Source organism: Porites lutea, chromosome 3 (assembly GCF_958299795.1).
Source record: "Porites lutea chromosome 3, jaPorLute2.1, whole genome shotgun sequence".
Classification (NCBI taxonomy): domain Eukaryota; kingdom Metazoa; phylum Cnidaria; class Anthozoa; order Scleractinia; family Poritidae; genus Porites; species Porites lutea.
The window spans coordinates 31,729,036-31,755,750 of record NC_133203.1 but is presented as its reverse complement, the minus strand read 5'-3'; the positions used below and the strand labels follow the sequence as shown (position 1 = coordinate 31,755,750).

General features: G+C 39.3%; 1 protein-coding gene across 1 annotated transcript; it reads left to right on the top strand.

The window, feature by feature from the left end:
- Positions 1 to 333: 333 nt before the first annotated feature.
- On the top strand, positions 334 to 26,114 carry LOC140930934 (uncharacterized). The gene is given in 31 exon segments (XM_073380649.1): positions 334 to 546; positions 2,009 to 2,115; positions 3,510 to 3,605; positions 4,766 to 4,795; positions 5,450 to 5,511; positions 6,031 to 6,144; positions 6,768 to 6,822; positions 8,107 to 8,169; positions 9,605 to 9,672; positions 9,904 to 9,944; positions 10,229 to 10,350; positions 10,880 to 11,068; positions 12,367 to 12,558; positions 12,803 to 12,945; positions 14,094 to 14,134; positions 14,422 to 14,737; positions 15,268 to 15,433; positions 16,437 to 16,571; positions 17,048 to 17,061; positions 17,819 to 17,863; positions 18,323 to 18,355; positions 18,478 to 18,517; positions 18,610 to 18,698; positions 19,793 to 19,869; positions 20,540 to 20,633; positions 20,716 to 20,788; positions 21,994 to 22,071; positions 22,833 to 22,911; positions 24,279 to 24,362; positions 24,957 to 25,024; positions 25,655 to 26,114. Coding segments are annotated over 31 exon segments (2,970 nt in total). The 5' UTR covers positions 334 to 482; the 3' UTR covers positions 25,847 to 26,114.
- The last annotated feature ends 601 nt before the right edge of the window (positions 26,115 to 26,715 follow it).

Genomic DNA, 26,715 nt, shown 5'->3' with positions numbered 1-26,715 from the left:
CCATGTAACACCCCAAAGAAAAGGTTACATAACCCATGATAAATACATTTCGATTCGAACAACTGGGCGAAGGTTCTCTATCGCATATGAAGTGCTTTCAAACGATAAGGTCTTTAGACAGCAAAATAAACTTTTAAACCAGTTCGTTTTGCGTTTTAACAGCGAAATATCAAGCTTCAGGTTTCAGTAAGGGAAAAAGTCCTGGGGATGAGGTGCGGCGATTCCCGTTCTTTGAGCTCGCTATTTGCTTTTGCACGTTTTGCACTCATTGCGAGCCTAACAAGATATGGGCAGCCGCTGACGGGTTAAATAAACACCGTTTCTATGGCAACGGAAGTCAAAAGAACAATCATGGCGCGGTGGCATGAACGATTTACATGATCGTTGTTTTGAGTACTGTTCGAATCACTTCCAAAGCTTAGAATGTGTAGAATGAAGTTCAGAAACGCTTACATATCGATTTCAAATTAAATTTTCACAAGATGGTAGAGAAATCTAAACCCACGGCTGCCGCGGAGAGGTTGGAGAGTCTGCCGAAACGACCAGGTAAGGCATCATTCGCCATTACTATTTTATGACAAAGCAATTATCCCTCATTGAAGGTTTTATTGACCGCTGAATTTTTTAACACTATGTTGTTGGGAATTTCTCTGTCATGTTCAGTGCATCTCTAGCCTGTTCACGGGCTCTCTGTTTGGGGAAAGGGTGAAAGCCCCTTCCCTCTCCTCGCTATTGTTTCACTCTTTCCCCACACAGATAGCCTGTTCACAGGCAAGTGCATTTCGAGCAATAAAATTTGTGAAAACATCTTTAATCGGTATCTTGATGGTACAGGATAGCGACTGTAGCTTTGGTATCAGAGTGGTGATTGAATTAAAGATCAACCAGAAGCAATAGTTTAATAAGTTACTTGTACATTCAGGGTGGTTTATACTTACACGTACTCATGTTGTTGTTATAAATATAAAGTACTTACTCTGCCAAGCACACGGCTTTTTGAAAGAGCAGTCTCAGGCCTACATCACTTTATTTACAGCGGGGTAAATAAATGTACATCTCACTTTATTTTCGTTTGATTCTGGTTTAAGATTTTAAGTTTTCTGTTTTTCCTAAAACTGGATTTTTCTCAGTGGTATTAAAATATTGCCCATTTTTGTATCACCCAGTCAAAGTTAAAACTATCAGTGTCATATATAGGGCTTCGCTTGAGATAACTAGCACAACCTAGAGGCCCCTGATACTTTACTTTAGCTCTTGGACGACTTAAAGAAATCTCAGTTTTTTTTTTAAGAAAATAATCATGTGCTGGGCACCCTTGATTTTAGAGGTTCAGAGCACTGGGCTCCCTTTAACTGACTGAGGGTGTGCACAGAGGCCATTGCAGGGAAAGCTCAGACTGAGGTTAATGCATCAAGGCGGAGGTCTGAGATTTCCCTGTAATGACCGAACAGAGGAGGTTAATAAGTTGTTTATTATATGGCCTTTTTAGTGCTATTCTTAAATTGAATACAATAAAAACAATTAAAGAACACTGGAAGTAATTTTCAACATCTGTGTGTGAGAGGTCATGTTCACTGAACCAAAACAAAGCTGGTGATGCAATCAAAACCAAAAGGCACAGTTTCTTTGACATGAGAAATCTTTGATCTGAGCCTGCATTCAATTCAAACCAATAACTGGTCAGCGAATAACTTTAAAAAAAGCATGCCACCTCAATGAGTTGCACATTTGAGCTCATGATACGTCCGCTTGACATTGGTCAGGCGATATACCTTTTTTGACAGTCAATTGACCATAAGATGTCCACTATCAAGTTAAATGCAGATTTTGTATGGTCATAACAAGACACCTTGCCCGCTTAGCAGCCAATCAGAGCAAGTGTGCTATTGTAGCCATGTAATTAATGATAAATATTGTGATTTCCCATGCACTATCTTTAGTGGTTTAGAGTCAGGAAATGCTACTTATTTGAAGATAATATACTTAATGTGAATTATTTTCCTGTTAGGACCTGGTATTCTTAAGAAATCAAGCACCTCATTGCAGCCAGTGCCTGAGTTTGCAGAGTCAAAAATTCAGAGAGCAGATTCTAACCTGGAAACTGTTGAGAGTGAGGTACATTATTTTTGCAGTATATGTAATGTGCAGTCTCACTTTTACTCTACATCTTACAGTACCTAATTAGGGGGTGGGGAGGGTTGACTTCCCTAAAAAACAAAACAAAACAAGACAAAACAAAGTAAAAACTGTTGATGATAGGTTGCTAAATTATTTTTCAGATTAACAAACATAATTCTTCAGGGCTTCTGATATTTTGCAGAAAAAAAAGCAAAATTTCGCAGGATTTTCAGGGGCAAATTTGCTGAAAAATCGGTCGATTTCGCGGGAAAAAAGTCAACATTTGCGGATAAATCGGCTGATTTCGCGGGATTTTTGCGGGATAAAAGTCAAAATTCGTTGGAAAATCGTTCAATTTCGCGGGATTTTAGCGGAAAAAAGTCAAATTTCGAAGGATTTTCAGGGGCAAATTCTTAGAAAAATCGGCCGATTTCACGGGAAATTTCGGGGGGAAACTTCGCCAAGAAACAATCAGTTAAAAACAGCTGATTTTGCTGGATTTTTTTGGCAAATTTCGCTTAAATCGATCAATTCTGCGTCGATATGACCAGCGTTGTTTAACGTTGTTTTTTTAACAGGGATAATCATTTGCTCTTTCAACAACAGTTTCCTCGAGAAATGAGCGAATGCTTAATGGTTAGTGCCCAGTTTTTCGCAATATTAATCTAAGAACACCTGGTAGTTTTGGGACGTTGCTTACTCGTTGCAGTGACAAAGTTTCAAGATAAATTTGGACATTTGGGGTGAATAAAACAGGTCTAATGGCCAAGATAAGTATTAAATATGTTTTGCCGACAAGTATTTGGAAATATTTCTGGCAGATTTCACGGTATTTCGCGTTTTTGGGGGAATTTCGCGGGATTTCGCGGAAATACCTGAATTTCGCGGGTCCGCGACCGCGCGAAATATCAGAAGCCCTGATTCTTCAACACTACATTATTTACAGATGTACATGTATATCATAGGAGGAGTATTACCATGCTAATTTTAATCATTGTTGCTCAAATTTTTTTTCACCAATAAGTATTAAGGGGTGCTAATATTTATTTTCCAACAAAAAAAACACATTGTCTAATTAAATTGGTGGGCACTGTAAATTTTTTGATATATGAATCACAAGATAGACAATTTGTGAGTTATTACAAACATTGTGATCTTACCAATTTAATTTCCCCATAATTCTATTATGAACTTTTACATTGTAGATTTGGTACTGCAAATTTTACACTGAAAAATGAAAAGCTACGTATACCATGAAAGACTATTTGCAGCTTTCTGACTGCATCTAAACTATGAAATAGATCATATACAAAATTGACCAGTAATACATACAGCTGTATACAGCGTACAATCTATACCTATAAAGTTATTGGGACACTATTTGTCCACAGAGAACTTCAACTCCACATGAAGAACAGCAAAAATTTAAGACACTGTGTGAGGGTGTACAGAATTGTTTGGCTTTATTCCAAACTTCTTTGTCTGAGGTGAGCAACTATAATAATAACTACAGTCATATAATTTCTATAGCTGTTTGGTAAACAGCTTGCGAGAGAGTATACAGACTGAGACAGTTCAAATCGGTATCTGCAAGCAATATTGTTGTTTTTTTTTTTACTGTACAATAAGTGCTAAGCTTGTGTAGCAGATGCCTGTTTTAAATTTTTGGCTCTACCAAAAACAACAACAACAACAATAAAAACAAGAAAGAAAGAACAAAAAAAACAGATCACCCTGTAATTAAGGAAAACCTCTCTGGGTAACTGAGAGAACCACATTACACAAACTCATCCATCATATGGAGACCATGATATGGAGTTGTTGCCAGAACTTGAGACCAGGCCACATTAGTGGGAGACAGTTGTTCTCAACACTGCACCACCCTTGCACTGCAAATGCTTGACCTAATTAAAAGGTGCGTAGGTGCTGTAGCCTGACTCTAATTAAATCTACGTGACATTAAATATTAAGATTGTACACTTCACAATTAGGATTTTTACATGCTGATCAATTTTTATGTGAGATACATATATCTTCAACTGGGACATTCTGGAGCTAATTGGCAATTGATTATTGTATGATGCTGTTCTTGTATGTCTCTGATACTCATCTCTCATTTAACGTTAATTTGGTCTGTCTGGTCCTTGATGGGGATATGGCCGGATATACCGGTATTATTCCAGGGGTTATTCTCGGGAATTTTTGAGGGTGAGGGTTATATGCCTTCCAGTTCTCCAAATCCTTGTCCTATTTCAGACTAAAAAAATGTTATTTTCTTCACCCCTTTTTACACCTGGTACACTGTAATTAGGTAGAAATTAAGTCATCATGTTTAGACTAGAGCTGAAACAAAGATATTTCCTATTTTCCATTTCCGACTTACGTATTACTCTTTCTGTTTGAATCATTTGGAATTGGAATGAAAAATACGTTTTTTACTTTATACACTCCCGTACTGTAGTTTCCTTGAAAACCATACCCGTTTCCAGGCCAAAATGGGCAAAATCTATACTCATTTTCAGACCAAAACAGCACAAAATCTATAAAGTTGGCACATACCTTTGTGGCTTAGTACCCCTCCCCCCCCCCACCTCCGAATATTATCAACATCACCTTATGAAGTAATATCATTATTTTCAACCTTTAGTTGCTTTCTATCAAGGATGAACTGTTGAAGGTTAGTTCTAAGCATTTTGATTTGAATTCCAGAATGACTATGATGTTCAATTTTTTTTTTTTATTAAAACAGCAATAATGGTAGATTGCATTGACATTCATACTAATTGAAAACCTACTTTGTAATATATAATTAAGTCATTCCCATTATTCATACTTTTTTTGCACAATTGGGTTTTGCAGTGTTCTCCCTAGGTAATGATAAGGATAGGCTGGGCACCTGGCGTTATTCACTGGAAAATTGTTGACGCCTGGCTTAAAAACCAAAGATTTAACCCAACAGAAGCTTAATTTGTTGACATCTACAGAACTAGGATTTAAGAGACAAAATCACTCAATAAAGTTTATGAAACACTGTCTGGTGTTGTTGTTGTTGTTGTTTTTTTTGAGGTGCGGGATTTAGATATTTCAATCTGCAAGTACATGTAGTTTTTTCCCTTGATTTAAGGTAATCCAGGTTCTGGAATCTGGGAAATTTTTTTCCAGGAGTCCAGGTCTTTGGAATCTGCAATTTAGCTCAAGGAATCCGGAATCTCATTAACGACTGGAATCCAGAATCCCTGTTCCCATCTCAGGCAGTTGTTGACCAATATCCACTCGTTTTGTTTCTTGTTTTAAAACTTACAGCTGTACATGTAATTACATTCCTTCTCAGCATGCCCTTCCACCAAGTTTGCTCTTGAAAGTTGCTTTGGTCACCGGCAAGCTATTTAGAAGGTAATTTGAATTCAGTTTCTGTAAAATATAAGTATTCTCAGTACATAATGTTGCAATTAACGGTGGTCATAATGCGATCAAATTTCATCGCTCCCAGCGAAGGTACCCTGATGGGGGGCATCGATAAGAGGCCATGGCTGTATTTGCAGGCTACCTCACATGAATTAGTGCAAAACATTTGCAGCTGATCAAAGCCTGAGCCAGTTATCCCAGAGTTGTGTAATTGTTCACTTACATGTAAGTTATGAAAGAAATAGTTTTAGGGACTAATGTTAGCTGCATTGCATGTAAATATGTGTGACCTCTCACGCGATAACGTACACTACGGTTTCTCGTTAAATGGCTGAAGCCGTTGGATACCCGTTGGGTACCCGTTGAAAACGTTTACTAAAGCGTTGGAGGCGTTGAGAAAAGCCGTTGAAATCATTTGTTCCAAAGCGTTGGAAGCGTTAGCAAAAGCCGTTGGGTTTTTTTTTAGAGGAAGACGGACTTAACCTAAATGGTGTCAATTGTTTTTAGTTCTTCAGATTTGAGTGTTCCAATCACAGAGTTGGTAAGGATGGTGAAACTATACTCAACACCATGGGAAACTAAGAGTGCTGCGCTAAAGAAGCTTCATGAAGACTACGAGAAGTAAGTAATATAATTCCTGTGATTACGACCCAAAAAGAATAACTCTGTTTTCGGGTACGCTGTACACTACATGTGTACACCTCTAGGTGAAATCCGGTCAAACTCGCCACAAAACCATCTCGCCATCAACGAAATCGCCACCAGGTGAAGTCGACTCGCCACCAACAACTAATGAGTCCACTTACCCAAGAAAATCGATATGATTGGTTTATATTTAAACAGCATAAAAAGGCGCCTCTTTCCATCACTGCAGAGCCTGATCCGCCTGCATTTTGTTTTGTTTTGTTTTTTTCCAGTCTTAAGCGTTTGTGATGCAGCGATTATTTTAGAGCGACGTTCAATACTTCAAAATCACATTTCTTAAATCACTGACAACAATCATGTAGTATAGAAAGATACTTAAAGAGTTCAATGTCTTGCTGTTTTTGCTGCGGTAGAACGTTAGTGTCTGGATGGTGTAGATTACAAAGTTGTACCAAGTTTTTTTCTTTCTTCTTTACAATCGTCAAGTAAACAGGGCCGCATTCGTCTGACTGGGTGCGGAATTTATTGGTAACTTTGCTTCCATTGTCGACGACAATTATATTTATATGACACTTTGTTTCCTTTTTCTACTTTAACAGCAAACAAAGACAGCTTAATGTGGCTTTACAGAAACTCGTACTCGTTGGGATTCAGGTATGTGAACGGTGCTTCTTACGTGTGCATTTCGCATGAATCTGCAATTTACGACAGTTTGGTTTAACTTTACGAACTTGTCTGATCTCTCATCGTTTTCCTTTTGTTTTTCCTTTTTCTTTTAATGATAGAAAATTATTGTTTTGCTTCTCAAAATTCGTGATTCAGGAATCTGTTTTGCTTGTGTAAAAATAAATACTTGTTAGACCCTGGTTACATGGAGTGGGGGACCCCGGTCTAGTGGGGTAGGTTTCTTTTGTTTTGTGTCCCCCAGAGCGTGAAAACAAAAGAAACCAACCCCACTAGACCGGGGTCCCCCACTCCATGTAAACAGGCCCTTAAAATTGCATCTTGTCTATCTCATCTTATCTATTATTTATTCATCTATGTATTTAACACTCGCAATCTATTGTAATCACCAAGCCCGGCTGTGATTTATGTTCCATTTGCTCTCACCAAAGCCAATAAAGTGTCCGCATTTGATTTATTATTACGTTTTATTATATGAAGGAGAGTGTTTTACTGGGAACTAAACCACTCGTAGATTCCATACGCCACTTCATCCGGGACCCGAGTGGCGTATTTTCCGTATGTCACCTTTGTGAGTGTCGTATCGTTCAATGGCTTCACGATTCCCGCCTTTTGCTTTTGTTGAATTGGTTTCTCCATATAATAAAAAGAACATTACATGTTGGCTCGAAGATATGAATTTTATGTTCTCGTGGCAAGAACAATATCTCACTCGTTCGCTTCGCTCACTCGTGAGATATTGTTCTTGCCACTCGAACATAAAATTCATATCTTCTCGCCACCGTGTAATATCCTCTATAAACGTCGCTTAGGGGAGGTAGATGTATAGTTGGTAGATTGTTGGAAGTGCTCTATTAGGTTCGAATTTTGGCGGGTCAGTGTGGTAGTGTAGTCCTAAGGTAGAGAGACTAGGATACGAAGATCCAGGTTCGAGGTGCGTGTTCTACCCTGGCTAACGATTTTCTTTCGTTTTAAACGGAACACTCTCAATAACCGGTCAGAATTAGAAGTGGCAGCAACAGTTTAAGAAAGGAACGACTGCACCTCATATTTCCCCATTCCCCTCGCGTTTTATTTATTTATTTATTTTCATTTGCATCAGTTTTGACGATTTCTGAACATTACGATCTTAGAGCATGGAGCCTGGAGCCTGGAACAGGCTAACTCCGTTTTTGTTTACTTAGTACATAGATACCTCGAACTAAGTCAATGTAACTGTTGTTCGGCCATGCTTACATTTCTTATCTGCAACAGAGTGAACGGTTGGCTCAAGAAAGAAAAGTGCTGAATTGGGAGAAGCTCTTCTCTAAAATGATGGTGAGTGTTGAGCTGACATTTAGTGCATGATTGTGTGCCACCTTAAATATTAAGCAAAAGTATATCAGTATTCTTAAATAGTATGTCACTTTACGTTGAATTCGATAAACCAAGACTACGAGGTAAGGCGTTAGGTACAGCCTTGGAGAATCTTGCTTGAAAAACTCCGTGTCTCTCTGTAGCTTTTAATACAGGGTGGTGTTAAACTTCAAGCAAATTCAACAGTGATACAACTGTAAACTTCCGCTTGTACTGCCTGGGATTTTAGGAGGGCTCTTAAACGGGAGGTCTTACATACGGAAGGGGGAAGAAGGCGAGAGGGCGCTTATTACCGGAGTAGAAAAGTTTTTCAAAATTGGGTACATTTTTAGCAGTACTGATCAAAATACTCTTTTGAATTTACTCGCTTTTTTAAGCTTAAAAACCGGGTGTATTTTCTTTTCTTTTTTTTTTTCTTCCTTTTTTTACAAATAGACGGGTCTACAACTGATAGCCTTAGCCACAAGTTGCTCCAAAGTTTCTAAAAAGTTGCTCTGAAATTCTTCAAAAGTTGCCTGAAGTTGCTCGACTTTTCTGAAAGGTTGATCAATAGTACAGCCATCTGTTGCCCTTTTTTTCATAAGACATTTGCCGCTGATGAAGTACAATAACGCTATTTTTAACTACTGCCTTTTGCTTTTTAAAAATGTATTTATTGTTGTTTTTGTTTGTTTTTGTTTTGTTTTGTTTTGTTTTGTTTTTTATCAAGCGCATCTACCGCGGGTGACGTTCAAATTTACAACAACTGTGTGATTCATTTGTTTTTTCTTAAAAAATCAAAGAACCATCTGATATTTCACGCTGGCAAATATTGACATAGGGAAACTAAAATTATGTGTTTTTCATAGTCCTCTTGTTATCGAAAAAACTGTATTCCCTGTTGTTTTGTTTAAGCAGACCCTTAATCAGTCAGTGTCATTTATGTAAACAGGAAGTTGTGAGACAAAAACCCTTTCAGATCATTTTTTTTTTCTTTTTGGTGTTTTTTGTAATGCAGCATTACAGTCTTGTCTTTTTATTACCGTCTCCAACAGTTTCTTTATAGTTGCGTTCTCCTGTTCTAAAGGGTCGCTTTCATGCGAGGCAAAGGAGTCGAGATGGAAATTTCTTCTCCTGAACTATCTGAAATCTCGATGTTTGTCACCAGTGTTGAAAAGCATGGTCTTATTTGCGAACCACTGACCTCATGGAGTGGGTACTCCAACTGAGGGGATGGGCGTGGGGCACAAGGTTGAGAACTGCAATTTCCTTACTAGGATAAATAAACTGTATCATAGGGCTTTGTAATTGCCATAAGTTGCTTTTTTTTAAAATTTCATTTTATTTATTTATTTATTTATTTATTTATTTATTTATTTATTAACGGTAGCATCAGCCTCTTTGCTCTCTCTTTCAGACATCAAAAGCTCATGGATACCGTTGGAAATTTCTAATTGAATCATTCAAAGAAAAAGTGAAAACTGGGTGAGAATGATTGTCTGTGGTACTTAAGTGACTCAGTATTTATCACTTAAACTCGACTAGTTTATGGGTTATTTGCATCATCATCATCATCATCATCATCATCAACATCATCGTCATCAATATCATCATTATCATCATCATCAACATCGTCACCATCGTCATTATCATCGTCACTGTCATCAACATCGTCATTATCATTATTTTGTTTAATTACTTTGTATTTCTGTCTAGTGAAGTCTACGTGGCCGGCTCAAGTACTGATGAAGAAGCTGGTATGATAAAACCGTTTGCATTAAGATCGTTTTTGTTTGCGTTTGATATTGTTGGTTGGTTGTTTTGCATGCTTTTCTTTCTGTTGTTGTTGTTGTTGTTGTTTTCTCTCTCTTTTTTGTTTCTAATTTACTATTTCCTTACCCTCTTCCAGTTGGTTTATCGAACTTGAAATTTTGTTTTAGTCTGTTTCGTTGAAACTCTGGTTGGTTCATTGGGTTGTGTGTACCTCATTTTATTGCTCAAATAACTATTTTGAAATATCGCTAAACTGTTTTAACTTTAGAACGAGAAAAGCAGAAAAGTGATCGTGCATTGGAGTTGCACCGAAAAAGAAGCATGATCAAGGACACCGCTGCTAAGAGGATCATGAGAGAGTCACTGGCAGGAACAAGCGGGGAAAAAGCGGTAAGTTTTACACGACGCATGTGTTATGGAGCTGCATCTTGACTTGGTTCGCGGCATTTCTTGGGGAAAGGGAAGGAACACCGTCGTTCGCGGAAACAGTTTCCGAGTACTAACGTCGCTTTTTATCGCTCCGTTTTGTTGATGTTTTTTATTATGTCCATTTTGAAATCGATGGTGATCCTTGCAATCTGATCGGCTCTCAGCAGTGTGATTTTATTCACGAATCACACTATTTTTTAGCTCTAAATCACATCTGTTATAAATCGCGACACTCGATCATGTTCTAAATTGCGTCATTTCTGTTTTATATCCCATCATTTTTCCTCTATATTACATCATTTCTGTTTCGAGTACAAAATTCGTGTCGTTCAAATTTGGTCTGAAATCATACTTGTGATTTCAGACCAAACTGCACTCCACTCAGTTCAATTCCCGTTATAAATCATTCCAAGCACTCGATCAAATCAGTCAAATTTCCCTGGAGGTGAAATCTTTAAGAGCTAATCCGTATATGTTCTTTTTCCTACAGCAACCTTCAGTTTTCCAAGACAACGATAAAGGCGCCATTTCGGATGACGATCCCTTCACTGATGTAGAGATAGCGAGAATTACTCAGAGAACCCCAAGTCCGGACATACGACGTTCACGGAAGCTAAGCCCGACGAGAATAACCATAACTCCGGAAATAACAAATGAGGCGTAAGTCTAAGAAAAACTTGTAGAAATACTATTTATACTCAAAGTGCTCATGCAGGCCAGAGCTTTAGAGAGAAAAGTGATCATGTTTCCTGTGGGTGCCCACTTTCAGAAGAAATTCAAGGGAAATTCACCTAGGCCTCATCCGCATTTATCCGAATATTTTTGGGAGCGAACGGACTTTTTGCTCCGTCTTAGCCTTCCGCACACACGGAAACGGCGTTTTTGGCACCAGCAAATACAAATATTTCGAAAACGGTACTCTGCAGAATGTAGTCTTTTGAAAACGCTGCCTTATCATTTTCGCCTTGTGGGCGGACTCACAGAGTAAAAGGAAGTTTTAGAATAATTATGATAATGTAATGTCATATGAAGTCATACGGCGCGTGCTCTATAACGAACGCTGAAGCATTGTTATCGCCTTTGCGTTTTCTTGTAAAAAGGCGAAACGATTCGAATACGCTAAACGTAGTTTTGGACCATTAATTATTCGTTTTCAAAATATCCACTGAGTGACTTGTTAACGAGACCTTAATCTGTTATAGTTTTAAAGTTTAATAGGGAAGCATGCCTCAGTTTTCAATGTCTTTATATTTATCAGTTTGCTTACTTAAATGTTTCAGTTACTATTCAGAGTAGCTCGGGAAAACAGCCCACATTTCGCGATGTCACCATGGGTTTCTCCGAAAATGATGTCTGAGGAACGAGGGCAGGAACTCTATACTGATGACGTGTCACTACCCAGATCAGGGTAGTGCTTGCTTGTGATTGGCTTAACCAAGTTTTCAACCAATCAAAAGCACCACCCAGATCTGGGTAGTGACGCGTCATCAGTTTGGAATTTCTATGCTCGTTTCCCCCGCGTCGTTTCGCGGAGAAACCAGTGGTGGCGTCCCGAAATGTCGGCTGTTTTTCAGGCTATTTCTATTTAGTTATTTATCTATTGTATTTTTCATTTGTCAGGAGGCCAGTGCAATCACCGACAGGCGTTAAAACTGGTAGGTTGCCGCTCTACAGTGGAACCTCGTAATAACCCAAGCGACTGGCAAAATTTGTTTACTATAACGAGGTTTCGTTATATCGACGTTCTTTTTCATATCTTTTATTATTACTGGGGTAAAAAACTTGTTTGTTTTACCGAGAACGTCCTGATGAAGAGGTTCGTTATATCGAGGTTCCACTTTGCTTTGCGAATCGCGTAAACTATAATGCTCTTGTTCGTTTGTTTTACTAGTCATACTTGATACTTCGCCGAATATAATAGTTGTGGGAACACTGACATGCTTGGTTAAACTAGAAAACTTTCTTTCGGCAACGGAGCCTTTAAATTTCTTTTGTACTATAGAACCCAAGAAATATTCTCGGCCACGAATAAAGTTCCTTGGTGCTTCTGACGACGAGGACTCAGATAAAGAAGAACAGCTGGAACAAGACAAGCGGTCTGCTGTCAAGCCGGCTGAAAAGTCGAAGCGCAAACCGGTTTTCGCTGATGAGGTGTTCAGCCGCCCAAAGGTGAGTGTTCATCTTTATAAAAGACATTCCACATGGCGATACAATTTCTTCCTTTGTTACGGACACAGTTGTGATCGTGAGAATATCCATAACCCTTTTTTCTCCAAATGCATTTTAGTGGTCCCCCAAAAATTCTTCCCCCAAATTAAATATATTTCGTACAATCTTGTATTATGGAATAAATAGTTCCACGACTCGCGGTTTGACGTAACACACCGCCGATGAATTATGTCCCTTTCTTAAGCAGGCCGGAGTTAGGTTTTTCCAGTCAGACGACGAAGACGAGGAAGAAGACGAAGAAAATGAAGGGAAACAACCAGTGAAATCAGTTCCTCTTGTTGTGAAGTTGGATAAACAATGCTGGACTCACGAACCGGAATTTGACCGGTATGTGATGTATCACTACCCTTCCTGTTGTTGTTGTTGCTCTTGTTGTTGTTGTTGTTGTTATTCGAACGATAACAAAGAACGCCACGTCAAAAGAGGACGCGAGCACGCGTGAAAAGGACCGGGCGCCACTTGGTTTAATCACTTAGCCGCTCTGTCATTGGTTTAGTCGGTTTTCAGGTCTGCATGCGCTGTTGAGACTGTTGTTGCGTTGTCTTTGCTAAGTTTGCCTGGGGCCTTTCCGGCTTCCCACTCCAGTGAGCACACGCAATGAAACCTGTTCCCGTCTCGGATGGACAATTTCGTCTAAAACACTGCATTTCTGTATGTAATTGGTGATATTAGCAAAATGTACTAAACAGCCGTGATACAGCCTCTTTGAAACAAAACACCTTGAAGAAAGCTACCCGTCGAGAGACCTTGGCCGTATATTTACACTAGAGACGCGCCAGACAGATAATACGCGTTAATTTGAAAAGGGAACGGTCATAATTTTGGATGGACAATCCGCTTGACCTTATCCATTTGTTTTCAGTCAATTTTGACGGATTTTGAAGGTGGATTATCCGTCAGACGGATAATCTGAGTCTAGTGTGAATACGGCCATTACAAACAAACGATGTGGGGGAGGGGCAGATAAGTGTGAGATCTGTGTGACAGAAAAGTGAAAAGTACTGCCATGGAAATGTGTACCAGACCGCCCCCCCCCCTCCTCGGATAACAAATAAATTTCATGGCTTTCAATATAAAAAGTCGAGACATCGTTCTATATTTGTGATTTATCAGCTAAAAGGGATGCAAAGTTCTAAACAAGGTGAGTGAAAGGGGTGCTATTTGTCAATAGAAGGTATACGAAAGGGGTCCCTATTTTCGTGAAAAAAAAAAAACAACAAAAACAAAAAAAAAAAGGTATATAAAAGGGTAAGAGGTTAGACCTCGAGACAGAGCCTCCCCGTGTAAACATTTGTTGAGTACCGCCCCTCCCGCTGGGACCCGACCTGACCTTTAACGCCGATAAGGTCTGTGCAGCGCCCAACCTCGTAGTGCCAAGAATTTTTAAAAGTTATTTCGTGTTTTTGTGCCTTGGTGTTCAACAGACAACACATTAAATTCTTCCGGATTATTCTAAAACTTCTTTTCTTTTTCAGGTATTTGCACTTAAGAATATACAAACCCGAATGCAAGAAAGGTACTGATATGCAAGTATTGTTTCTTGTTGATATTTTTGCTTTACAAGTTGTATATGTATACTCTTTCATGCAGTTTTAAGTTGAAGTTATGCGGACGTACATGCACTTTTACGTGCGTTTAGATGTTGGTGAAAAATAAAAGAAAGAATGTACTTTTGTTGTCAAACAATTTTGAGTCATTCGATTTTTGTCATTTATTATTTCATAACCGTTCTAATATTTTGGTGCATCGTAATAATCCTTTGTAGCTAGAGGGGCAAACTGATTCTCGTTGGCTTTTTTGCAGCTCCAACTCCATTTTGTAGCGTTGCTTTTCGCGGACAGCTTTTCAAAACCGACGTATTTGAGGAAGTAGAGCCTGAAGAGGAGCCTGGGACCGAGTCAGTCCCCATGGCTCCAGCAGAAAAGATGGGTTCAGCAAAGAAATCGGAGAAGACAAAGAACGAGAAACAGAAGCCAGGAAGAAACACCAGCGAAGCTAACGCTGATGGTAAGAAAAACACCTTGGCCGGGTCACGTGGTAAGAGCAGCCGTGGGTCGTCTCCAGTTCCTTCTTCACGACCAACGTCCGCGGTGTTAGAGGAGGAGACGAAGAAGCCTAGGTACAAACATTTTTTTTCTTTTTCTGCGATAGTTCATGAATAGTTCATAAGACTGATTGTACTTAATGATATTAATACAAAACACTTTAGAGAAACCCTTAATAGACTTCCCGTTTGTGTATCCTAAGCGATTAAGCGTGGTGCTTGCGTGGTAACACTAACCATAAACAAAGTTCAGCCCTTTGGCCAGGGGATTCAGAACCATAAAACGGCATGAACGCAACAAAAACAAATTCTGTGACCACTTAAATAAAACTGTGTCAGATAGGCACACACCCATGGCAGTTTTTCTTTTTTTTTACATTAAAAATCTGCGATATTCCTAGCCTCCCTAGCTGACATTCTTAGGGGTGCGTCACGCGGTCTGTAGGGGAGGCTACGATGTTCCTGGATGTTGATGTCAGCATTGCGTGACGACTCTAAAAACGGCTGTGTAGCAGACTACATTGAAACTAGCCCAATATGGAATTATATTTACTTCTACATTAGCGGGTATCTCTGTATACATTGTACTGCTTTTCTATTGACAGGTTATTTGAGGAAATCATGTTTAAGCTGCCTGATGACAATGGCCGTGTGGTTGGGGAATTTGTTGAAGATCTCACTCACGAACCCCTGCGATTTGCAGTACACCCCGCGGGAGATCGTCCGATGATTGCTATGGCAACTGTAAACTATGGGGATCTCAAGATAAAGGTTTGTCAATTGCGTTTTAGCTCTTTTTTATAACTTTTTTTTAGCACCAACATAGATTATGGGAAAACTGAGAGCAGGAGTGTCGTGTTTTATCCAATCAAGCACGCAATGATCTTTCTAAGCCTCTTGGAGTTTAGATGATGCAAAGGAAACAAGAATAAATAAATAATCAATTAAAAAAGGGTTAAAAAAAAAATGAACACGAACATGAACCGTCCTGCTTGCTGAATTTAAGATGGTGCCTTAACTCACGGGCAAGTTGAATACTATAGTACATACAGTACCCTAACAATTTCCTTCCCCCACCAACAATGGATGAATTAATCAAAAACGTACCTGACAGTCGAACCCCGCTTCACGTACGGACAGTTTGCATTGTACCTGGGAGAAGAAAGCCCTACATTAGAGAGATTAAGAGTCACGTTTACGGCAAACGTCAAACGTCAGATTGAAGTTGAAAAATTCTCAGAATAGAAAATAAGCAGGTAAAAATCTTATGGATAAAACAGGCGTGAAACTACTTATATTTGTTGAGAAGTAATAAACAGTAAACGACAGTTGAGCGAAAAACTTGGTCACGTGGTAGAAATTCACGTTTGTCGTTTGGCTTAAACGTGAATCTTAATCTCTCTATTTTCTGAACTTAACCCGCTTAATATGGACACCCCGGTAATATGGGCACGTTCTATGGCCCCATTTGTGTCGCTGTTAATAGAGTTTGACTGTGCAGCGTGCAGCCATTATTCAGCTTTATTTATTAATTGTATCATTATCATTATCATTATCATTATCATTATTATTTTCATCATCATTATCATTAATTGATAAAAATTTTGATGAAATAAAATATTAAAAAGATCCGAAAGTACTAATTTACAAGCTCACGCCATTATCACTTTCTAATTATTATTATTATTATTATTATTATTATTATTGTTATTATTATTATATTTATTTATTTATTCTTTTTTTGTTGTTGTTTTTTTTTCCTTCTTCTTTTCAGGATAAGGCCGATAGTATTTCATTACACGCTGACAGCGATGCGCCTGCTCAGCAATTTCCACTCACATCTGTTGTGTCTGACCGTGAAATGCCGTTTAACTCCACTTGTGGTCAAGTGTCTGTCGTTTCTTACTTGGTAAGCTTGTGATGCATTAATTATCATTCTCATAAGAGTCATCACATCTTTGAAAATCTAAAGAAATTGTAAACCTCTGTGAATAGCACTTTTTCGACTGGCTGTTTATAGCTGTTTTCAACCAATTTTTGTGAACCAAAATTATTTTGCTATAAGTTATTTAGATAGAGCTACATATATATTATGTCCGGGTGAAAAATTATCATAATTTAACATACATCTCAAGAAGAGAATCAAAACCTTATCGATTCGGTTTCCCATGTTACTACTTTTGAACAAAGAACCTTTCCTTTATATTTGCAATAAAATTATTTTATTTTATTTTATTATTGTTTATTTATTTATTTATTTTTTTTGCTTTTTTATTTCGTGTTGCTTTTTGTTGTTGTTTACTTGATTTCATTTTAGTTTGGCTTATGCTTATTTCTCTCATTTTTACGTTTTATTGTTTTTATTACTTTCTTTTTTCAAACTAGTCTAAAATAGAAAGGTATGTAAGCTATCTTTGTTCTTTGAATTCATTTGTTTTACTTTTACTGTTCAGTAACTTTCCCTTTTCTCTTTGCAAAATGTATTTTTATTTTGCCTGTCCAAGTTGTGGAGTGAGCTATATGCATCAGCCCGCTTGCTCTACCTTGCTCTTTACTCCCCGTCTATAGCTTTAAGTAGCTTTAAATACCAGTAAAACGAGCGCTTATGGTGAGGGGCAGGGCGTTAAATGAGCGCATCGTTTGAGGTTTGTTAGTCGGTGGTAAATAAGCACGCTTGACCTTTAGCACTTCCGTTGGAACGTTTCGCGAGAGAGACGTTTGTGTTTTGTCCAAAAAAAAACTCTACGATGACGGAAAACTTTCCAAAAACTGGTCAGGATAGCTCATTCTCTGATTAGATATCGTCGTCATTGAACTCTTTCAGTGAAACTGTTTACATCATGACGTCACGAACATAAGACATACAATTTGCTGAATCTTCACTCAATTACCATGAACAGAAACTTGAACTGATTTTCATTTGATACCTAATGTCTACAGATTAATTATTTCAATATGACTTACCCATCAGTAGGCCAAAACGCAGACGTCTCTCCCCCCCCCCCCCAGCGATCCAAAGAGAGGGTAGTCGGCTGTATTCGTACCCCCTTGTTCTGACAGGGACAAGGGCACCGACCTTACTTGTCAAATTAATTACCATGAATTGCTCTAGATATTAGTTATGACCCCATTTTGCATTCCTCGTTATTCTTCCAGGATGAGAAAACTTGAAAAAACCACGGAGACAATTCCATTCGTTGAGTGAGTATTTCCTGACAAAAGTTTGAAAAGTTAAGGTCTTCCTTCTTCAATGTGCACAGTTCCTAAGGGATGTACTATGGTACGACAATCATAGTTACCAACAAAGGAAATTTTTAAGTCAGTTGTGTAACTTTGCAGCACCCATTCTTAGCTTATGTGTTTTTCCATACTCATGCGAGAAGTGTTATAAATGCGCTGTTCTTTGCTGATATCTTAAGCATTTTTATCCAAAAAAAAAAAAATTCAACAACAACAACAGACAAACGAACAAACAATCCACATCAGGGCCCCAGTTTATAATAGTTTATAGTAGCTTTTACGTGGTGCCAGCAATTCACTGTAACTTTTATGTCACAGTCGAATCAGGTTTTACTGTTGCTCGCAAGACGTTTTGTACCTACTCGAGGTAACTATTAACTAATGTCTTGTTTGTTTGTTTGTTTGTTTGTTTGTTTTCAGCCTTGTAAATGCAGCGATAGAAGCACGAAAACAGTAAGTACACATAATCGTACAATTATTTAAAACTTTGCCAACTTCTTATGCAAAGTGCTCTGAAAACTACGGAGATTTTTATCCAAAACTTACCGAAGACCTTGCCGTTTTGTTTTATTTAGAGAAGAAGAAAAAGACGACATCACAGAAAAGACTCAGGAGGTGAGAGTAATATTATTTGACAGCAGATATGAAATGTCTCAGGGCATATTCAAGTACTATGATACATGTTTGTTTCACTTCTTATTTTTCAGACACCCGAGCTGATGTATACTGAAGGTGATGTGAAAGCCTTGAAAGAACAACATGCTGTGGAAATCCAGTTGTTGCAGGAGGAATACGAGTAAGGAAATGCAAATGATGTTTTAGCCATCATGTGTTCGACCCTCACGTTTGAACGTGGAGATTTTGGTGGGAAAAATCTTGGTATAACACAACACTTGATCCTTATTAGAGTGGTGGTGGTAAAGACATTCTCCAAATATTTAAAAACGTTCTAGCTTTACGCCCAACGATTTCATTCTTAAAAATGCTGTTGTCGAATTGAAGGGGCTCTAACAGCGTGTCTTGCTAGTTCATTGGCACTCCACAGAGATAATCATACAGTAAGCAATACTCAAATTAGACACAATGTAATTAAAAAGCCCAGCAGGTGAGCGGCAAACTCGTTGGCTTTTTACAAGCATTAGCCAAGGAGCTGAACTCGGGAAAAGCGAGAAAAACTCAAGCCAGTTATGGGAACGCGACGTTCTGAAGGTCTACCGTCATGCTTGTATGTGTTTTGTTGGACTATGCCACGGCAGAGGAGATTTCGAAAGTTAAATTAAGGAGCTCAGTATCACGAATTTCATCAAATTTCTAACTGTGGGAGCTGCCACCAAATTAAGTGAAACATAAAAATATCAGTTCAAAATTTTAAAAAGGTATCAGTAACACCAAAGGATGCGCGGATGGACAAACTTGAAGAAGAATAAAACGGATTGGACATTTTTGTTTTTCTGACGTAGTACAACTCACTTTGACTCTGAAGATGACTACCGCACAGGTTGTCGAAACGTCAGTCACTGTCAACAACAACAGTCCTATTCAGGACTACGTTCACCCGGACGATCAAACTCAACCTACTTTTGAAATGACTCCTGGGTTCAAACCTTTCACAAAACTTGTAATGTTAGCCTAACAATTTTTTCAATTTTTTTTTTTCTCTGACGTTTAATTTTTAATGCTTGGGTGACATATTCAGTTTGACATGAAGCTCTTATTTTATAAATTCCCAGTAATTTCATCGTCAAAGTTAACTTTCATTCATAATATAAGGACGTGTTATTGGTAGTAATATCAAAATAAAGTAGACAGTCGTGACACCTCCCCGCTGAGATTCTGTAATATTGATTAAAAAAGTTGGTCATCTTTCGATTCCATTTTTTTTTTCTCCAGGAAAAGGTTAAACGAGCTGGCTCAAGGTTTGGGACCATACCTAGCTGACTTGGAAACATCTCAAAGTTTTATTGACGGTAAGCGTGTTCATGCTGCTAACAACTTCTTGAAACCAATTTACAGTGTCCCCGGTAGTATAGCAACCCAGGGTGCAAAGAAAGTCATTTTTACAGCTTGCCATTCGGGCAAACTGAAGATAACATTTACTAGCCCAAACATCATTTCAACTAGCCCCAAAAACGTTTTGATGAGCAGATGGATTTCACGGTTCCTCTGTAATTTGAATTCCTCAAAAAACTTCACTTGCCAGAATTCACTCGCCCGATAGCAAAATCCACCAGCCCCAGGCTATCGGACATTACTTTCTTTGCACGCTGCAACCCTTGGACTCAGGACAGTCAGAACACTACCGTGGGTACCAGAGACTTTACAGGCGCGTTTTCCTCCGGACCAAGATCTGTTAGCCTGCGGCCGACACCGCAAACATCGCGCTACACGCGGGTGGAGCTTCCCCTACCCTCCCCACCCCTGATCCCCTCGAAGGTGACTTTCATTTCCCAATGTTTGGCTATCCCTCGGACACAAACGTATTTCTATTCGTCGCTTCCCTCCACCCGAAAAGTTACTTTAAGCTACTTTTCGGGTGCACGGATAGAAGCGACGGCCGGAAATACGTTTTTGTCCGCAGGCCAATGTTTGGTTCGCCTTATCCTTTTTTTGTTTGTTTGTTTGTTTTTTTTCTTGCAGCCTCAACGTCACCTATGTATGTGAGTTCCCCATTGCTACACAGATCACCTTCCCCTGAACAAGGGAAAACTCCAAGACCTCCATCAGAAGCAAGGTTAGAACATCTGACAAACGCGTAGTGCTATTTTTATCCGTCATCTGTAACTGTAATTATGTACTTTGTCTGTTCTTTGTAGACCTTCGCCGCCTCGGAAGCCGAGGACGCGTATCCCTAACCTACCAGAATGGGGAAAAGATCTACCAGAAGATGTAAGTAATTTTCCACTCACAACCAAAATCATGTAGCCTATTGGCTACCAAGAAAAAAAAAAAACGCCACATATCTGCACCTACTGCAATCGGCGACAAAAGTGTTGACACATTGTACTGTCGAACCTCCACTAACGACCACCTGTCTACAACGGCCATCTTTTTTTTTGGCGGAAAGCCCAAACATTCACTCTTGTTTCAACCTCTTTACAACGGCCACCTCTTTACAATAGCCACTTTCTTCTGTACCCAAGGTGGCCGTTGTAGAGACGTTAAACTGTACTCAAATAGGGTAACTTCAGAGAACAAAAGAATCCACACCTCTCCCCCTCCCCCTACCCTCCATTCAATGTTGGGGTGTTTGTTGTTTTCTTTAGGTAGCTCGTACAGCGACACAACATTGCATGGAGGGGAAATAGGAGGAAAAGTTTTATTTTCCCCTTTGTGAAGTCGGTAAAACGTCTGAAAGCCCCTTTAGGGCGAAGTGTCTCATCTGATTTTGTCGCCAATGAAGTGTCATATTATCCAATCAGATGTGTTGACCGAGTTTCACAGTCATAGACATCAATTTTGTTGTAGGAACCTCTGTTTCTGTAAACATAGTAGATACAGAGCGCTTTCCATTTAGTCAAAATTTTCGGAAATTTCGGTTCGGTAGAAAATGGAAAACGTGTCGTTCGTTCGTCCTGCTGGAAAATTCCCGGAAAAAGTGGAAAATCTAAAAAGGTTGGCCCGTTTTCCCGGTTGGAACTTTCCGAACGGAATTTCGTGTTCCATTATTTTACAAGTTTCTCGTACTTTATACCAGTTTCAATTGTTACCAACTCAGCAGCCATCCTGGTGTCCCATCGGGTAACGGGTTAGGCGTCGTTTCGGGGGTTTACGATCAAATGGAACAACTTTTTACCCATCGGAAAATCCATTTTTGTTCCCCCAGAAATTCCCGGATTTTTTACCTGAATGGAAAGCGCTCACATTGCATTTTCCATATATGAAAGACAAAGTGTCCCAAACGTTTTGACCTATTGCACTATTGTATTCGTTGCACATATTTCAAAGGCACAAAACAGTGGAGCTTAAGCCAACAGCAGAGTGTTATTGACCAAGGAAAAGTGTACCCAGTCCTCTTGCCATTCAATAAAACTATCAATAATTGGACAATTCTGGTATACGCTGACCTTATGTTGTTTTTTTTTACCTTTTAGTTTCTGGTTCGTCTCCATTTGTTCAACGAGAATAGCAACAAATATCGTCAGGAACTCAGTGAAAAGACCCGCAGAGCGGTGCGTTCTTGGACTCGATGTTCTCTTTTCATACTTACAATTTTAAGACATGCTGATCACCAACATGTTGTCTCCAAACAGCGGTTGTCTGACAACCCACGCAGTTGAATACTTTAACAAGTTTATCACTAGGGCCACAGGTTTATTAGCTTTAAGCTATTTAGTAATGCTCTCACTAAATAAAGTGTTAACTAACTTGCTTGCTGAAAAATCACTGCCTTAGATGGTGATTCGCCCCACCATGTAAGGTATCCAGATTCCGGTATTCGAGAAGATTTTCTTGTGCAATCGGAAATCCTGGGCTTTGGAATCCGAAATAGAGCTCAAGAATCCGGAATGCAAAAAACGATTGGAATCCGCAATTTAAGTTCCACTGACAAAGACTGGAAATAAGTACTTGTAATCCGGAATCCACAGATGGAGTGGAATCCAGAATCCAAGACTGTCTGGGATTAACTTACCATGGGGAGTTAGTGAATGTCCGCTGGTTATTCATAGTATCAGAACATTACAGTTTAAGGAAATAGAAGAAGCAGCTTTTGCTTCTTTCATCTGTAAGGCCATGTAACATTTTGGAAGAAGTTAATTACTACACAACCATATTGCGGTCGTAGTTCGCCCGGGAATTTGTCTTAAATGAAATTTCCCGTATCCTGGCAAGAGCGAAAGCCATTTTCAGCATTTTTTGCCACAGTTTCCTCTTATCGTTTCCTTCTCGCTTAGCTTACTTTATCTATCGGATTTCGTTTTCCTGCTAACAGATACAAGAGCGGTATGAACTTCAGATGGCAGTACAAAATAGACTGGCCCACACTGATGAGGAACGAGAGGAAGACTTAGGTAATTCATTGTATATATTTAGTACCTAATTTTATTTTTTCGTAACTGTCATATAGTGTCTTTATTGCCGCGATCAAGCGCTTACTTAGAAATGTACCCAGGGCTTGGGTGTCTAAGCTGTCATGTGGAGACTCCTTGTTTTCTGCAGTGTGCAAAGAAAGTCGTGTTCAATAGCCCGGGATTAGTGGATTTTGCTATCGGGCTGGTGATTTTTTTTCTTAACTTGTCCGACGGGCAAGTGCTGTTTGGGGGAGAAATTCAAATTACAGAAGGATTGTAATCAATCCTGTTAATCAAAAAGGGTTTTGGGGCTAGTTGAAATGACTTGTGGGTTAGTACACAGCTTGCTCGAATGGTAGGCTGTAAAACTGACTTTCTCTGCACCCTGTCAGGCTACCCCCCTTTTGAAAGTATACACCCCGACACCCACCGCTCACGCCCCATTTTTCTTGCCTAGGGCCATTTCTTGCTCGCCTTAGTCAGAGCGATTTTCGTATGACCTTGAAATAAAAAAGCGCGAACAAAACAAGAACAATAAACGAACGGAAATAGGGTGATTTGATTGGTTTATAGAACGGATACAAACGTGCGTAGCTTTTGGTTGGTAAAACGAACGCTCAGGTCAAAAAGCTTCATGCCCGAGAACTTTCTAGAAATTAATCGATACTTCGCCTTGACGTCATACTGCAACGCGATTGGCCAATCGAACAGTGACTTCCCCATATTGGGGTTTTCTTTGGCGGGAAAATGAAGAATCCATGTTTTGATCTTTTCACCCATTGGTTGATAAAACAAATAACGAACACTTACCGAAGGTCATGCGAAAGTCGCTCTAATGATTTTGTTAGTGGTTTTCTGACGTGCCTGGATTTTTGCCCATGGGCAAGTAAACTTTAAAAGTTACTTGCCCGGCAAGAAAATCTACTTGTTCCAGAGTACAGGACGGGACTAATTTTCGAGGCCTGTTAAGCAATCTTTAATGAAAAATGGTAAGGTCACAAGAAGTGGTTTACAGTTAGGTCCTCAAAAGAATACTCGGAAAAGACTAAAAACTAGTCTAAAAATGTAAGACTATGGATAAATTAAAAAACAAAATGAAAGAAAGAGAGAAAGAAAATAAATACATTTAGAAATATTTGATTGAGTACATATAGATGTCCACATACATGTCACAAAATTGCTTTAGACAGGCCCGCGCTCCTCTTCGCATTTAAAACGAAAATGGCCGCCCTTTCAGTTGTTGTTGTAAGCTTCTTGGTTGTGGGAATCTTTCGGATAAACAGGGAACTGTAATACAGCCTATGACAAAAAAGAAAACACGATTGTATACCAACATGGGTCATCCATGTTTACGCAATTTTTTTCAGATGTGTGTCTGCCAGCGGTTTTCATGCCAACACGCACTAGTCACGTGTTCTCGCCGAAGGCTCATTCGTACTTCCACCCACCAGGTAGCGAACGAAAATAGCAAATGATTTTATCTCCGTGGTGATAATTCACTCTCAAACAATGAGGGTTTTTTTAAACCGCGACTTATATTTTTATCCTTAAACTCACAGTGAATTATCTGTAAATACACATATTTGTTGTGATTCTTCAGAACGGTCGAAGGGAGCGGAGGAGGTTTGTAGGAAAAGCGTATGTAATGAGGAACGGCCCAACTTGGGTGGACAAAAACAAAAACAAGATATTCGCCACCTTGCCATACACCTTGTCTATCACCCTCCCCCCCCCTCCCCCCGCCCCTTACTCCCCAAGAGCATTGAGAACGAAATCGTTGTGTTCGAAGCAATGACGAAAGCGCTTCCTAGAAAAGTAGATCTCCGTTATCAAATATACCGCCTTTCCTTGTCTTCACAAATTGTATTCCGTAAACCAAACTGTAAAAGGAAAGGAAAGGTTGATCTGTTTGTTAGACGAAGGGGGCTTCGTTAAGATGGGGATGTAGGGTAACTAAAGAATACCAAAATGTATGCTCAAAGTAAAGTTGGGATTTTATATAACACCCTAAATGTGTGTTTTTGTTGTTGTTGTTCTGTTTTCAGGTTCATCTGAAGGCCGTCTTACCCAAGCACCCTCTATGTTTAAACTACCAGCAGTTGCACAAGAAGCTGTATCCTAAATCGTTCGTCTTTCCATAAGTCTTATGAAAACAAGAACGATTGAGTACCACTTTAGTGAGATCGCTTGACCGTATTCTTAAACTGGAGTAGAAAGAAAAGGTTACGACGGATTATTTATATTAAACCTCGCTACGTAGGTGTTGTCCTTTGGATGAACAGAGATGCAGCGCAGTCCGATGGTGATTTGACCCGTACTCTGCTAGCTGTAGCCACTTACCTCTATCAATCCAACATTAGTTCTGTACAGTTCCCGTGCACCAAAAGCCTGGTTAAACCATGTTTGAACTAACCTGGGTTTTACTCAAACCGGTAACGCAAAAAACCCTCCGTTAAATCGCCCCTCCAAATATAAGCCCCCGGGGGCTTGTACTTGGACAATTGCCCTCAAATACAAAGTAAAACAAAGCAAAAACGGTAACTTTCTTCTCAACTGTAAGGCTAGCCCAATCGATTTTGAAACGCAAATTTCCCTCCGTAGATAAGCCCCTCCGAATATAAGCCCCTCAAAAAGGGCCTTTGAATATATAAGCCCCGGGGGTTATTTTCGGAATTTTACGGTATATCGGAATTGGTCTATTGAGTTTTATTATTTATTGTATTTCCCTTGACTCTATAATCAGCAAGTATCTGTTCTAAACTTGTTCGAAATGAGCAAAAAATACAGCCAAACAGGACCTCTCAAGTCTGTGATAGATCAAGCAAGGCCTCACACAATAGCCAATCCTGAACAGCAACTGACCAACCCACCTCCTCCCACAGCGTGTGATGTGTGGTCTCCACCACCCTACCAGAGTAGAGCACGCACGAGATAACGAAAGGTTTCACCACGTGGCTATGAAAATCACGTGACAGTTAATTGGACGTGGCCCTCCAAGTCAGAATAGCAGAGGGTCACTAGTGCAGCAATGCAGCTATAAATAACTTGCGTGACGTCCCCTGTTACTTGAGCATGAAACTAGCTGTTTACAGCACAAAATTCTTTGACCATTTTAGTGTGTTAATTTTAAACTGGAGCTTGCCCTAATGTGTAATTTTTGCCTTTAAAGGTTGATTAACATATTTGCCTGAGAACCAATCAAATGTTGCATTAACACAAGGGGGGGGGGGGGGGGTTGATTTGAGGGAAGAATTCAATGTCTAAGTCATTATTATTATTACCTAAAATTAATTAGATTGTGTTTGCAAAAGTTTTTTTGTTTCCTTCTCTTTGTTTGCTTGTTTTTTGTTGTGTTTAGTTTTTGCGTGTTTTTTTTTTCCAGAATTTCTTAATGGCCTCACTATTGGTCAATAATAAAGAACAATTAGAAATGTTAAAGGATTATGCTCGCGGGCTATTAAAAAAATCTCTTATTCGTCTACAATTGTTTTTATAGCTTCAACTGAGAAGTGTGTCAACCATTTTACGGTTTCTGGCGACTTGGGTGAACATGATCGTAACGCTAACAAACGTATCTAGCTGCGTAGCTGTAGCTGGTGGGATCAGAGTGTGCAACCTCTCCCTTTCCTTAGAAAATGCTTTTTGGCGTTAGAGGCGAGAGGAGGTTTGGTAAAAGTCTCGATTTGACAATTCTTTATTCTGACTTGCAGATTTTCAGGCTAAACAACAACATCAAATGCATCCCGCAAAAACGAAATAATAACGGGAAAAAAGATCACTGGTATTGTAAAAATATAGAACATT